Here is a 15,708-nt window from a genome sequence, read left to right on the forward strand (position 1 = left end):
AAACGTAGTAGTCAAATAAAACAAGAGTTTGAACAAACTTACAATTTTACATACTTTTATCCTTTTAAATTTTAACTTGTATGTTTTATCCTGGCATATTACAATATCTGCAAACTACAAGAGTGTGCCATAAGATTTGCATATGATGATTTCTCCAGCAGTTACCATATACTCTTACTCCAGGCAAAACCACCAACCCCGATGATACGTTGTCATATATAAATGGCTGTATAGACTTAAAAATTCTGAATACATTTGTTTCCCAATATTTGGATCATCTGTTACGTTTTAAATATAATAAATACAGTTTTATATATTCAGGTATTTAAGCAGTCGTTCAATGAAATGAGACCAAACCATTTAACAGAAGAATTAAATCTATCGTTAATATTATATTAAGATCGTAAATATGATGTCTACAACTAATACCCCTACACTAAACTTTTCTGCCTTGATGACTACTAATATCTGTGCCACTGTTTCTTTTATTGTCTTTGTCTTTTGTACTTTCATGTGCCATGCTATAACCGTATCTGTTTTAAGCAAGGCCTCATTTGCATCTGATCACGATTTTAGTCCTAACCGGTGATTGCATTTAATTTTCTTTTCAGGGACTTTTAAATAAATTTTCATTTCATTTATTAGGGCATAATCTGGTTATTAACATGCCTTTTCCTTCTGAAGTTTCCTAAACACTAAATTCACTTGTAAATCCACTTTGAAGTCCGTTGCTTGCTTATATTTTAAGTTGTGTGCTATGATTTGTCCCGATGTTTTCATCTAATACGCAAAGTTTGTATGTCTTGCATATCGTATTGATTTAAGATCTTTATTACTTTTATGTTATGTCTGTATAAAACTCACAAAGGCTTATGTCGAATTGTCGTTTCAGTCTTGCAGACTATAAATGAATATGATCTTATCGTTTCTTTTATTTTTATTTTTTCGGGGAAAGGGGGTTGGGCACTTTTCAGCTCTCAGATCCCTCTGCACATCAAAAGACTGTAAGACATGGACGACGAGGTCATAAATAGCGCGCTCTAGTTTTACGACCCTAAGGACACACTATTGTCATTTATTGTCTCTGCTTTGGTATCCTTAATACATTTACACGTCAACAAAGTATAGTGTATAAATAAACTCATCTACTATTTACGTCAGGAGAAATAGGATAAAAGGTCAGTTATAAATATTGACACACAAGCTGGCTCGGTTAGTTAGCCATACGAAAGCACGTGCATGACTAGGACAAAAGCAAGCCTTAGCTATAAATATGCGAAAACAAATGTAATAATTCGCTGTCCTCGAAGTGCACCAACAGTTATACAATGTCGATTAATCATTTGCATTCCTAGAATGTTTGTTTGCAAGCACACATGTCGGTATTTGTGCTGGCTTACGTCACTGTATTCTTCGATACGTTTTCTTAAACATCATACATTGTGCATTTTCTTTCATTGTTTGGATGTAAGTTTTAAAATTTAAAAAAACAAAAACAAAAAAACCCACCAAACAATCGTGTTGCGAATAAAAAGAAAATAAGGCGTAAAACGATAAAGTCAAGAAAACAGTAGGAAAATTAATAATTATAAAATTAATAATATATATATCGTATTCATTGATGTCTGCTTCAAGGCAAGCTTAAGACACGATATATATATATATATATATATATATATATATATATATATATATATATATATATATATATATATATATATTAGTGTAAACGATGTAATCCTATTGGAATTGCAGTGTATAGTTTCTGGTGTGTTCATTTCAAACCATAATGCATGTGTAATAGCCACAGTGACCTCATAAACCTTGCTTTACATACCTAGCCCATGTGCGAGACTTCTATTGCATGAAACCTGGGTTCAAACTCACGAACCCAAACAGAGATATTTTTGTTGGACAAAATGATCAATGACACACTCGCGGAGAGGATTCATTTACAATACACATCGAGTTATTGAACATATGTTTCAAAACTGAAAACATAGGAATGAGAAAATTTGACATTTTGAAATCCAACTCAGCTGATGTTGACTATCTCTATTCAGATTGTGACGAAATAAAAGAAAAATAATCGCATCTGGATTTTTTTTTATATACATTTCAACGATTTAGCGTTTCTAATCATTATGCGAATTCGTTTTCATTTAATAAGTGACGCAGATGGTTTGTGAATCGTGCTTTCCAAAGAGAAACTGCTTTTAGGATTACCATACATATCCAAAACTAAATCGTCAGTTAAATATCAATGAACTGTGATGAAAACTAAGCAAGGCTCTCCTCCTTGCGTTTGGGAATGGCATTTGGTATGTCTAACTAAATCGTTTATAAAAGTATTGTTCTCCTGACCTTTGGTAAAACCTATTTTAACTACATTTATTGATTATGGATTTAGTACAGAACAACAAAGAAAGCGTGTACAGCATCAATTGTTATCGGAGATTACTCTGCCGAGTTAAAGAAAGCTCAAACATAAATAGCAACATATGTCAGGCAATTATGGAAACATCTTAATAAATGGAACTTTTCTTTACCATTTCACTCACTGAGAGTTTGCGTTGAGTGGATAAACGTAAGCAGACGGAGCGATTGAAGAAGGTAAGATTCATTACATTTAAAATTTAATTCATCTTATATACCTATAAATCTAATATTGAAATTTCGTTGGATTTTTTAATTGTTAATCTTGTGTACAATGGGTGGTTTTATAAGAAAAAATTAAACTTAATATTGTAAATAAATATGAAGTGAACAATCAAATAATAGAAATAATTCATTCTCAACTGACCGTTCATTGAAGATATACAGATTTACAGCATTTAGCAATAAGTATGATCAGATTGGCAAAACGTTGGAAACACTATAAAATATATATCGTAAAACGAATCTATACGATGCGTTTGCATCAATAAAGAGTCGACATTTTGTAATTAAAATGATTATCATTTAGTAAATCATAGCAGTTCAGGATACTATGTTATGTACAACTTTAGAAGAAAAGAAAATATTAATTATGGTTTATTTTCTGTTAATTAGTTAAAAGTATTGGGGTAGTTTGCTACCAGGGTGTTTTGAACGTTTAGAATGCAAAACTGACTCTTGGTATTTTATTCCGGAAGAAATAAAGGTAACTAATTAATATTTATATTAAAAATAACAAGGTTATGTGAAAAGATGCATGTCAATTAAGTATCTAAATCAGCACATAATTCGATCTGCTCTTGATCTGCGATATATTTATCAGTATTCTCTAAATTTGTTTCGCTTTATTTCTTTAGATTCAATCAAACAACAATACTCAACTATTAATTTTGTGAATCAGTAACTGATAGACATTGCAGAAATGTCGAATGCTCTGAACAAATAATGTTATAAAAAAAATTGAAGACTATTCCTTAATGAACTGTTTTTATACGTCTCATACTTATTTTGCCGAACAAGCCGTATTAACCTCAAGATGCACGTCTCTTGCTTCTTGAAGAAAAAAATGAATTGTTTTTATAAGTCTCATACTTGTTTTGCCGAACTGGTGGTACTGACCTCAATGTGCATGTCTTGTCATCTTGAAGAAAAAGAGGTACAAGATATTTATTTTGCAAACAATATTTTGAAACTTGGTTTCATAATAATTACATTTTCGAAAACATATTACTAAATAAGTAGTATATTTTGGTTATTTAAATGGAGTTCTCTTTCTTACATTGATTACAAAACAGCTGTTTGATACATGTGGAACGATTATAACGCAAAGGTCATTTTTCATTTAAATTTACTTTTTTTATTGTCAATATCGATATTATTTTCTTTTAGCAGTTCTCCCAAGAAAATCAACAAACATTTCACAGTGCTAGGGACGTCATCTAGACAGTACAACGTCATCTAGACAGTACAGGGAATGTAAGTTTAAAACTCGATGAAGAGATGAAAATATACTTGTTTTTATTCTGTGTCCTTTGGAACAATTTGATCTGGTCAACGAAGGAAATGAACGAATAGTGCATTAGTGCAACTCAGGCGGCACAACAAACAAGGGTAATATCTAGGCACAATCGAATAAAAACGTACAATGGAAATGATATGGACAAGACAGGAACACTCGTAAAGTAAAGAGTCGATAGGCAGTAGGAAGCACTCTGAAGTCTAGGTCAAAGTCCAAAAAGAAAATTTGAAGGAAGACATAAACTATGTCTTAGAAGAAGGAAGATGGATCAGGTCGCACACAATGCCTAGTCAATTACACGCTGCTCAATAATGCTTGCATGGGTATATCGAAAATAACAATGGAAAGAAAAAATTGAACAAAAACTTAAATTTAAAAAAGCTAGTTGTTCAACTTTTTGTAAGTGGTAGAGGAATAAACAAAATTGCAACATTGGTACAAGTAAATAGGACAATAATAGTAAAAGAGACTAAAGGAAGACATTTTTGAAAGACAATGGTGGCGAATAGAAGCATATTCAAGCCTTTCGACGACATAGCCAACTCAAGTGATTATGATGGTGATTTTAACTATGACTCTACTGCTGAGTGTTTTAATGAGGATTGCGTATGGATGAGAGAACGAGAAAAGGGCATTCAAACTCTTGTTCCTTTGGCGGCTATATTAGGCACCCTAGGAGTCATTGGAACAATTGGTAACATTGTAGTGCTGACTGTATTCATGAGAAGTAGAGGTAAGCAGGCCTCGACATACCTGATACTAATGCTGGCCGTTATAGACCTTATGGCTTGCTCTCTGGTAATCCCGGGTGTAGTGGTCAAGCAATGGTTCTACAAGTTTAATAGTGATATTCTCTGTAAGGTATGGGAAATGCTGAGGAATTTTGCCATCATAGCGTCAGCTATGATCCTCGTCGCAATCGCTTGTGAGCGCTATTTCATAATCTGCCGCGGCGGTAGCAAACTAATGTTGAAAAAAGTTACACGTTTCATGATAGTAACTATCATTGTGTTGGCTTTCTCCCTTGCAATCCCTCCTATGCTTGGGGTTGGTGTGTACGTTAAATTCATGGGAGAGATGGTAAACATGGGTCAGTGCAGGACCACCGAATTGTTGATAACTGCAGCAGGACTGAAGATTTACTGGTATTTAGTGACAGCATTATTTGGTCTGATGATATGCGTTATTGTTGTACTGTACTCCCTTATTTTTGTGATGGTGTACAAACAAAACAATCACTGGATTTGGCATAGGAAGAGAAATATGGTTCATCCATCCCCGTCGGGCACAAACCTCTTTCCTAAAAATGAAATCAACATTGCGGCTGTCATGCTTACTCCAGACGACAAGTCAGATTCAAATATCTTTAGCAGCAGTATAACGGAGACATCAAGCAAAACGAAAGTAACTCAAAGGCGCAATCAACAAAGCATTATGTGTTGTCGTCCAAGGGAGCAAACGATTGGATATGAAGCAGACACGGTGAAGCAAAATAATGCGCCTGGTACCTCTCAAACACCCTCTTCAAGTATACAATGCAAAACCAGCATTGTTAATAGAAAATCTCAAATTCATCAGATGTGCTCAGAGATAAATCTAGCTCTTTCGGATATAGAAGAAAGGTCGACAGATGATCCCCGCTTCTTGAAACCGAATCTGTTGCCTTTAGACGAGAAAGCAAAAAGAAAGAGAATTTCTGTCAATCACGTCACATTCAAACCAATGGACACAGACTGGAATGCAAGCAGAGATTTGCGAAGAAATGTTGTTTCCTCGCATAGGAATGCCCACGTCAAAACTACACAAGTGCTCTTTATTGTTACAATCGTCTACATTATTTCTTTTCTGCCGATGTTCCTCATGACGCACAATGTTATACAAACGCGCATTGTGATATTTTATTTGTACTTCATTAACAATGCTGCCAATCCAATCGTATACTCCTTCCTAAATCGAAACTTTCGTGTAGAGGTTCAGAAAACATGCAATTTTTGTCGTTAAAGAAATCTACTTTATATAAATCTCACTTGGCATTGTCGTTTTAGTTCCAGTCTTAATTCTTTTTGAATGACGATTTTATAATAAGTTCTGAAAAAATTTGAAACGTAGCTGTTATACGTAAAACGCACACAGACACAAACAAAATGACAGGCTTTCGCTGAATTGTTTCACAAGGGTAAGGAAATAATTGTTTCATTTTTATTTTTGGACAATTTTCGAAACAGACAAAAGATTATAAGATAAACAATAAGCTAGTATTTATGATTTATTTCATTGAAACTGCATTAAATATAGATTAATCCACTTAAATTAAGCCGGAAATATTCGACTCAGAATTTACGGAACAATTTGTAACAGAAGAATCAAGTTTCGTAGCATTTTGAACCAAACAATTTATAATATGATGTAGGATTCTGTCTTGTATTTTTTGTTTTTATGTGCATACACTGTAGTACGATGGCATCTAATTTATGAAACTGCTTGTTTTTCTTATAGAAGCATAATCACTCCCATCTCTCTCCCAATTTGCCATCTAAGAAATGACATGTTAGGAGAAAGTGTTCGCTTATGTGAGTATTTTCTCATTTTCCACGTATATTTTTTCTTTGTAGTTTCAACCATTCGACGTTCATAACAATGGTAAAGAAAAGTTAATGAAACATTATACTATAATATTGTATTAAGAAATGAATGCTTTCTGTCATGGTCCATGTTAGAGTAAGATTAGTTAAAAGATCTTACATTTTATGATGTTCCTACCTGTGATGCAACAAAATTGAATATAGTGTGGTATATTAGCTGCGTGACATGGAAAAGTGATGCTGGAATTTACAACTACCCGAAAAATATGTAATTTTTTTTTAAAAACTGGTTTCCAGGGCAACCATGCAAAGAGTCTAAAACAATAATATCAGACGTTCCGAAAGGCCGTGCGGTAGTTTAAACCGATGATTAGATTGAATCATGATATAATTTGCAATCAGACAACGTGCATCTAAGTAGTATTCGTATCTCCAGGAAATATCGAGACATAAGTATCATGTTCTGCTGATGACCCCAGGGATACGATCAAATGACTTAGATACCTAACGTTGATTCTTCTTATTCTTATTTAAAACGTTCGACTTTGGTCTTTTTGAAATGCTGTGAACGTTTTCCATTTTGTTGGTTCAGCGCGGATCTTTTTGTGTTTGTAAGTTACTTTCTCTTGCGATTTGTCCATCTTACGTTCTTCTTCACGCGTCTCGGCCTTGCTATCTTCCATTTATCTGTAATGAAAATTTGAAATGTTAACTAAATATGGTTTCACGATGTTCAAAAGTTTAGTTAGAAACTGGTACTTGTTAAACACATTGTTAAATGTTGTACAAAAAATAAAATAAAAAATGGAACTTTAAAAAAATGGTATTCGAAATTGGAAAGCAATAAAATGAAAACAATTGGTAAAAATACCCAAAAAGTTTAGAATAATTCATAATGCAATGTTCAAATCATTAAAACAAACTTAAAATTAGATATGATGATAAATGTCCTGGTGTTCGGACCTTTGAATTCTAAAGAAGCTGATAAAACTTCAAAATTTGCATGTTTTGAAGATTATTGGATATTGATGATGATATTATTATGTGTCATTGGATCTTTACGATCCAGATCAACAAAGGACACTTTCTCCTTCGAATACGTTCATCGATCATAATAATATTAGGAATATAAGCCCTGCTAGCCCAAATTCAGCCCTCTCGAATATGAAAATTCGTCTTCCCGGTCTATAATATATAACAAAGGACAGTAACTCTTGCTCATTACCTCCCTTTTCCGCTCACAGGTGCTGTTAGTATTAAGCTTTCGCTCGTGAACTGACACCATCCTTTACTTCGACTCCCGAAATCTAACGGAAATTTGTACTTCTTTTCATCAAATCCATCAGGGACTTTCTTATTTTTGGATGTATTCCCTCTGCGGACTTATTTTCAGGCTTCTCTAACGGCATAGCTCCACACGGCTACATTATAATAGAACGTGTTGACGTTTGTGTTCATGCACACAGTCTATGATCACCCCTGGTATAGCGTGCGTATCTGGCTTACTTATCGCAATTCTTTTTTATTTCTTTCTTTCTTTGTCGTCTCAGAATGAACTACGACGACTAAATATACTAAATACACGAACTGCCAGTGCGAAATTTCATTTCTTGTGTCTTGTATATACAATGAATGCATTGTCGGCTATGTGCATCACGTGAATTAGTTGCTCGGAGAATACATGGTTGACAATTCTAAGGAAATCTGCAACGAAAAAAGACCCAAAGACAACAACAAAATAAAACAAACAAACATATATATATATATATATATATATATATATATATATATATATATATATATATATATATATATATATATATATATATATATATATATATATATATATATAACGGAGTGGAGTGGATATCAAAGGACACAGAGTACCGATGTTTTGAACATTCACCTTGTACTGAGTCATTGGTCAGCCTGGTGGGGACGCATTTATATCTGGGGGAATCGAGGAAGCCACGACCTCCACTCCACCATCCACACCGTCTCTGGAATTACAAATGCGTCGATTGTTACAGCAATCGACATAACTGGTTAGTTATGGCCATTTTTTCCACAACCCTCCCTCTCATTCTGTTTTGGTCGAGAATTGCGACACTTTGGGGGAATTTCCACTCAATTCTAGTAGTCCAGTTGTCCGATCATGGCGTTTTAGCTGTTAAGTCCTGGCGCATAGTTAACTTGGATGAGACGTGTGGTCTAGCCGCACGTTGTTTATGTTGCCTCTCGGATGCCGACCGTACCGTCCAGCCATCCGGTTCTCGATCCATACAGTCTAGCCATCCGCATTTTTGATTTTTGATGCCGTACAATAGAGCCAGGGAATGTTAAAATTGCCGGAGATCTTATTTGTAGAAATGTCCGTCGTCCTAACTTTGCCAGTACACCGGCATTATAACCGTCTACACTGCCGTGCGTGCACCGAAACCTGTTTTGGCTATTTTTTGATTTCGACAAAACGTCCGAACCGATTGGACGACTACATCCTAAAAATACGGCTAACCATTTTATTCACGACTTACCCTCATGGATGGTACCGTGACAGACTTCGAGGTAACAACAATGCCTTATCTATGCCTCCCATGGAGTGTAATATCCGGGTATCGCTCGTACCCAGACCAGGACGACCGTACACCGAATGTGGGTATAATCTTGTTGATGATTCATACTCAGGTCCCACCTTGGAGCGGACTGAGAATAGCTTTCAGGTGGCAGGTGCGGAATGTATGGGATGTTGCCGAAATGTTCACCATACCCTCTGTTCTACATCGCATACAGGGTCGAGGCATCAGTCGATTTTGACGACGGGGACGCCAGTCTTTCCTTTCGTTTACACCCACAGTCAGGAATAATCAGGGAAATTGTCAAAAATATATGAGCCAAGATCAGTGATCCATGCCATTCCAAAGCCAGGCTTTTTTCCACCTGAGAAGTAACTTCTAACATCTTTTGCATCTCGCCATTATGATACCCATTCCGTCGCCTTTTTTACATAGCTCCCAGCGCTAGACAAGAACTATTCTGTGGTCACCTGACTTTACCTGCTTCATTTGCGGTTGATAAAGGCGTCCCTCACACCACTTCGAAGTTCGTTTGCGATATAATTGCCACGTCTTCTTTGTTGGACTGAACCTCTATGACGATTTTTAGCTTTCAGACATTGACAACAACGCACACAACTGGGAGTCAGCAGCTAGAGTATCAAAGATAATTTACAGGTGGCACACCATTCAATGGCGCATGTTTTGCCAGCTTCCTTGTTACGCCTCACCACGCTCAAACTACACCATGCCCTGAGCCTGCGAACCTCTCACTTCCGATCATCTCTATTGTTCAGTGGCAAGATAGATCACGTGTGGAGGTAGGCAGCCCAAGACATGTCCGTCCATCTGTCTCTCTCTCCGTGCAACAAACATCGCTCCGATAGAGGATACGGGAGCGTTCGCGGCACGACCTCAAATTCAGCCGCGATATAATCCTATTCATGAAGACAATCTGCTACTCAATATCGTAGGCAGTCTTATCGAGGAGGTAAGGCTCAAAGTTTATCTATCCATAGACCCCATTACCGATACCGTGGACGCAATCACCTATCCGTAGGCACCCAGCTCTTGTTTTTCAAACAGTGTCGGATCGGTCTCTTCCACCAGGCGAGTGGGCATTCGAAATTGTCTTAGAGGGGCTTTTGTTCTAGTTTAGTCAACCCCTTCCTTTTTGTTCTATCCAATCCTGACGGAAGTACCATCGGACTCTGTAAAAGACACGCCTTTTTACAGCAAAGATCCCGACGCGTATCGAAAAGTGGGCGGTAATGATTATTCAGAATACCACAACCTCTGGAGTTTTCCTCCATGTAATTTTCTGGTCAGGACAACCCATGGCAAGCTCATACCAATCCATAACGTCGGTCATCTAAATCAGTTCTGCCGAAATTCAAGATTGAGACTGCAAGATCAGTCCACCTCTCCATCCGTCCGGACAAATTTGCTATCTATCTCGACCTGACAGACTCATATTCTAAGGTTCCTGTCCACCCGTCATGGAAAATCCTTCGTTTTGCATTCATGGAAGTTGTTATCAGTCTCTCTCTCTCTCTCTCTCTCTCTCTCTCTCTCTCTCTCTCCTCCGCCTTGATCGTATAACCATGGGCTTTTACTAAACTTCTCTACTATGTCGTCTTCCTGTTCGTACGACTGTGTCTAGTTCCATTTCCAACAAGAAATTACTTACAGCCAGGGAGTTTCTGAAACTCCTTGGATTAATTAATGTCTCAGCGGATCTTATCCCGCTAGGTCGACTCTTCATCAGATTTGTCAACTATGGGATCGTTCAATTATTGGTCATTTCTCCAAAGAGGTGGAAATAAAAACTGTCCACCTTCGTTTCACCAGTACATGATCCCGAGGCTTGGTCCTGTTGACCCTCTTTCTCTCAATTGGGGGACTGTAGGTCTATTCGCAAAGATCTTAGTTTCAAACACTATACAGAAATGGTGGTGTCAGAAGTGCAAAATAATTATGACTGCTAACGAAATAAGTGCAATCTCTTCGAGCATTGTCTTTGACCGTTATTACTTTATCAAAGATATCGCGGTACAGTCAACCTTCGCAAGCTTTTATCACCGAGACTTCGATTCCCAGCGACACACTATGGATCTGGTTGGCCCCGTCCAAAATGCACAGGCGGATACCAGACCCACTTTTAAATAAGCACAAACTCCGCACGGGCACCCTGTGCAGCTTTTGCTGGTTTCAACCAGAAATGGGTTTAGACGCTCTCATTATTTCTATTTCCTTCGCGTCCGGTTGTCCTGCGAACAAGTTAAGTGAATGATTTAACCTCCAATCTTCTTCCCGTAGAGGGTAACCAAGGTATATGTAGGATACTAAACATTCCCTTCGCCTATTACCTAATTTTGTTCTGATCGGAGAACGTATTCGAAGGAGAAAGCCAATTTTTCAGTAAATTATTTTCCCCTGAGAATACTTTCCCGATCACATTACTTTAGTACACTCATTCCACCCTGCAATTAGAGCATACAACTACACAATGTTCCGCTCAGCTTAAAACTAGCTCCACATGTAGGTGGCATGGGGAAGTAATGTGAAAGAGTTATTGCTCTATGTCTAGACGAATTTTCGTCTTTGGGAGGGCTGGGTTCTGGAGGTAGTAGGTCTTATATTCATAACGTTAATGTGATAGGGTAAGAATTCTTGGAGAAACACAGGGCATACGATTAGCAGGAAAAATAGATCTTATGAAGAAATGGTACTATAACATATTTAAAACTTTGAACCATACAAGATGACCAACTTTATCGTTAAGGAGATTTTAAATAATATGTGTTATTCATGCATTGTGATTTGTCTGGTATGAATTTGGCGTTCACCTGCATCGAAGGTTCTAGTTTTAGATTCTGCATTCTCTGCTTTTTTATCGACTGTATTGCATCGCAGACAGATAAGCATAGACTTGACACAACAAATACAGTGCACACACACATCAACAAAATGCAATGAGTACACAATCATTTCGGATTAATTTCATTTTATTTTTTAACTCCTTATTTACTATTGGCCTTTTAAAATTTAAGTGAATGTTACCAATGCAGTAGATTGTTGGAATGAAATAAGGACCAGTGGCGACGCTAGGGGGGTGCGGGGGGGTGGGGGTGCGGACCACACCGGGTGACACCATCTCAGAGGGGTGACACCAAAATGAAAAATTGCAAATTTTACAGAGCACACACTGCTCGATCTAGTCGGATTTCATAAGCGGATAACCGATCATAGTTAAATACATGACTAGCAGGCACGGCAGTGGCGTCGCTAGGGGGATGCGGGGGGTGCGGACTGCACCGGGTGACACCATCAGAGGGGGTGACACCAAAATGACATTACTAAGGATTCTGTATGGTCTGTTACGGAAGGAGGACCATGGGGTGACAACATGAGCTACCGCACTGGGTGACACCAACCCGAGTGACGCCACTGATAAGGATTTCTATGGCAGAAGGTCTAAGAAATCCTCTACGGCATGTATTGTATGGGCAGTTAATGATTACATTTCTTGGATATGATTTACCAGGAAATACCATTTGGTAAATAAATAGTTATTTCCTCCAAAGAGACAACCCTGTGAATGGCTAGTTTAGAATAGCACATTCAGAATCTTACTTTGGGGCCGAGGGAACATAGTGACTGTACAGGTTAAAGTGAAAATCAAGGAACGATTGCATAGTAATGACATACATTTTAATCATTGCTTTTAAAAGACTGAGTACTTTGAAAATGCTCAAATGATCAGGCGTTGATATAATACTAATACAGTATAAAGTCTGAGATCCCAATAATTCGGTCAAGAGTGTTGTACCCAGTTCATGTGAAGGAAGTAAATGATACCATTCAAGACATTTTTTTTATATATAAAAGATGGATTACACAAATAATTCCTCTGAATTTTGGACGTCACGTTGTGTTGATGTTACTGACTACATTTCTTTGAATTCGTTTACCGGCAGATTCGTGTGGCAAATTTATGAACAGTAAAGACATGACAGTCAATTTTTTTTATGTGCACGATAAACTCATTACGTTGATGGCAGTACGAAAAGTATTGAATACGACTTACATATGTCAGTGTGAAAACGGCATTCGCCGTTCATAGATATGAAGACGTGTGTATAGCTGGTATGATACGGCAACAATTTTACAATTGAAATGATGTACTTGACGAGAAAAGTCTTCTTTCGATTCGACGCTCGGAAACAAGGTGTTGCTGATTATGCTAAAGACAGTGTGTAACCGATGAAAGTAAAAAAACACGACCTTTATTTTATGAACTGTAAATATTTTTGTTGTACCGTGAAGAAATTTTTTGTTTTGTTTGGATTTTTTATTGTGAATATTTTTGCTAGTTGTATTATGAATAAAATTAAAGATGTATAAAATGTTTTGTGTTCTTGGTGATTGTTTCAGAATTTTTCAAACTACTCTAGAATTCTGGCTCTATGATCCGTTTCCAAAGTGATTGCCGAAAAGTCAAATCGTTAGAGTTGGGACCCGCTATGTCCTCGCCAACCCGTTGGCTGGCTCATTGCTGGACCCAGTGGTTCAGGCAAAACCGAGTTTATCAAACATTAGATTGATTTAGTTTTGTTACATCGTTCTCTACGTCGTCAATTTGAATTAATTTTGCCTGTAGAAGGAATTCCTCGAGATCCCGACGGAATCTAATCTGATTCTAGTCAAAGAAATCGTCATCTTCTACGACGAAGTAGGAGAAAACGAAAGTAAACGCTGTTTACATTGTAATGACAGTGTTGATTATTTAAAATTTAATTCACGATCAGTTTCAATGGTCTTTATGTGACGTTGTTTAAAAGTCCAAAGGATAATCCTCAAGTTCACGTTTTCGCTAAAAAGCTACAAGCACCTTCACTTAATTATGTTTATGAACATGTTACTGCGTATGAACTCACTGATTTAAAACATACCGCTCCAGATTATTTGGGATTTTGTACGAATCTGTTTCAGGGATGGTGTCAAAAGATGGTCCAGTCATTTACACGCTGTCTTTCGTCGTTCTAAGAACTTTATAAACTTCATTCACTTCTTTCTTTTCTCATTTTATTCAACACGATTTCCTTTCAGTCTCATTAGCTTGACAAGCTTGCACGGTATACCACCTGTTGCTAAGAATATGTACAACTATGTTCACATTTGTTAGAAAGTGAGTCTAAAAGAAATCTTACTACAGAGTACTTGGATAGAATAACTACAAAGCATCGTTCACATTATTCAGCAAATACAACGTTTTAAAAAAATAAAGTAGCTTTGACACAACTGGCTGATCCAAGAGTCAATACTAAAACCAAACAAAAATCATCTTTTAACCAGGTGGAAGTGGATATCCAGGAGTCATTATTCGTTAGCTTCAACTTTGGAATCCTGATGCCGAAGCTAAAAAAGCAAAATATATCCCCAGATCCAAAACACAAAATTGAAAAAGAGGAATAGGTATCAGGAAGGTCGCACTCTACACTCTATATCTCCAAAGAAGAAAGCCCCCCACCCCTACCCCATAAAGATGTACCACCGTTAGAACGCGTACTCACAAAAACCTCCATTTTGACCCGTCTACTTCTCCGTTATTGATGATTCCCGCTAAACCTGATTTAATATCAGTGTTTCCCAATCTAATGAAAATACAGAAACACATTCCTAAAGAAACGTCTGCGTATTCTCCATCTACGTGTTCTACTACAACCAAACTTTGGTATCCACATAGAAAAAAGTACAAGAAGAGGCAGCTTACAAAATTTACTGGATTTGTCCAAAACAAGACCCGGAACGATTTAGTCCGTAGTATAGTCAAGCTGGTACGACGTCAAGTCAATAAGTGGAAACGAATTCTTGTATAAAAGAAAAATAGGTAAATAGGATTCACTTTAATTTCTCTCACAACGATGTCTTCTTCTCAAAGTTCACACCATGATCGGTGACGTCCAAAAGTGTATTTCAAACTGGTAAAAATAGTTATCCGTTCTCGTTTAGCTAAACATTGGGATGTCTTGTAAGTACTTACCAAAGTCAGTGCTCCGAGGCAAAAACAGATCATTCAAGCGGTAACTTAAGACACGATTGTCTGCTGTGAATGTTGAATCGAACGGTTCCTTGAAAAGGAAACTTCTAATTAGCCAAAAGTGTGCTCTTTCAACGAAAAGGATTTCTACATATGCTGTCAGGACAATTGCTAAAAGTTTGCTGCCCCTTTGTTATTAATGCATGCTGAACATTTTTTAGGAGATGTTTTCAGGTGAAAATAAAAAAGCGGGATAGAACAATTTAGAAGGATATCACATCTATACCTTTAGGACGAAAGTGGTTTCAGTTCCTTAAAACGGTGGCTGAAACGTAATGGTATAACGGATACCTCACTTACTTTCTAATCCAAATCTCACAGAGACCTCACTCTTAAATCAAGAGATGCGATCGATAAACGTAGTAAGAGTTTCAGGAATTTCGTGAAAACTTAAAACCGAAGAAAATATAAAACAGCACCCAAGACGATGACACAGGGATGGAAGAAGAAAAAGAAACAAGTGTTTCAAACCTGGTCTGCTCAAACATATGATCCTTTCCACAGTATGTCAACCCC

General features: G+C 37.0%; 1 protein-coding gene across 1 annotated transcript; it reads left to right on the forward strand.

Annotated features, from left to right (window-relative positions):
• The first annotated feature begins 4,450 nt into the window (after positions 1-4,450).
• Positions 4,451-5,956, forward strand: LOC149775057 (uncharacterized). Its single transcript, XM_089944333.1, has one exon. It carries the CDS (start codon positions 4,451-4,453, stop codon positions 5,954-5,956), a length of 1,506 nt encoding a protein of 501 aa, XP_089800459.1.
• Positions 5,957-15,708: the final 9,752 nt, after the last annotated feature.

This window comes from Sinohyriopsis cumingii, chromosome 19 (genome assembly GCF_028554795.1).
Source record: "Sinohyriopsis cumingii isolate HCF-2022 chromosome 19, ASM2855479v2, whole genome shotgun sequence".
NCBI classification, from domain to species: domain Eukaryota; kingdom Metazoa; phylum Mollusca; class Bivalvia; order Unionida; family Unionidae; genus Sinohyriopsis; species Sinohyriopsis cumingii.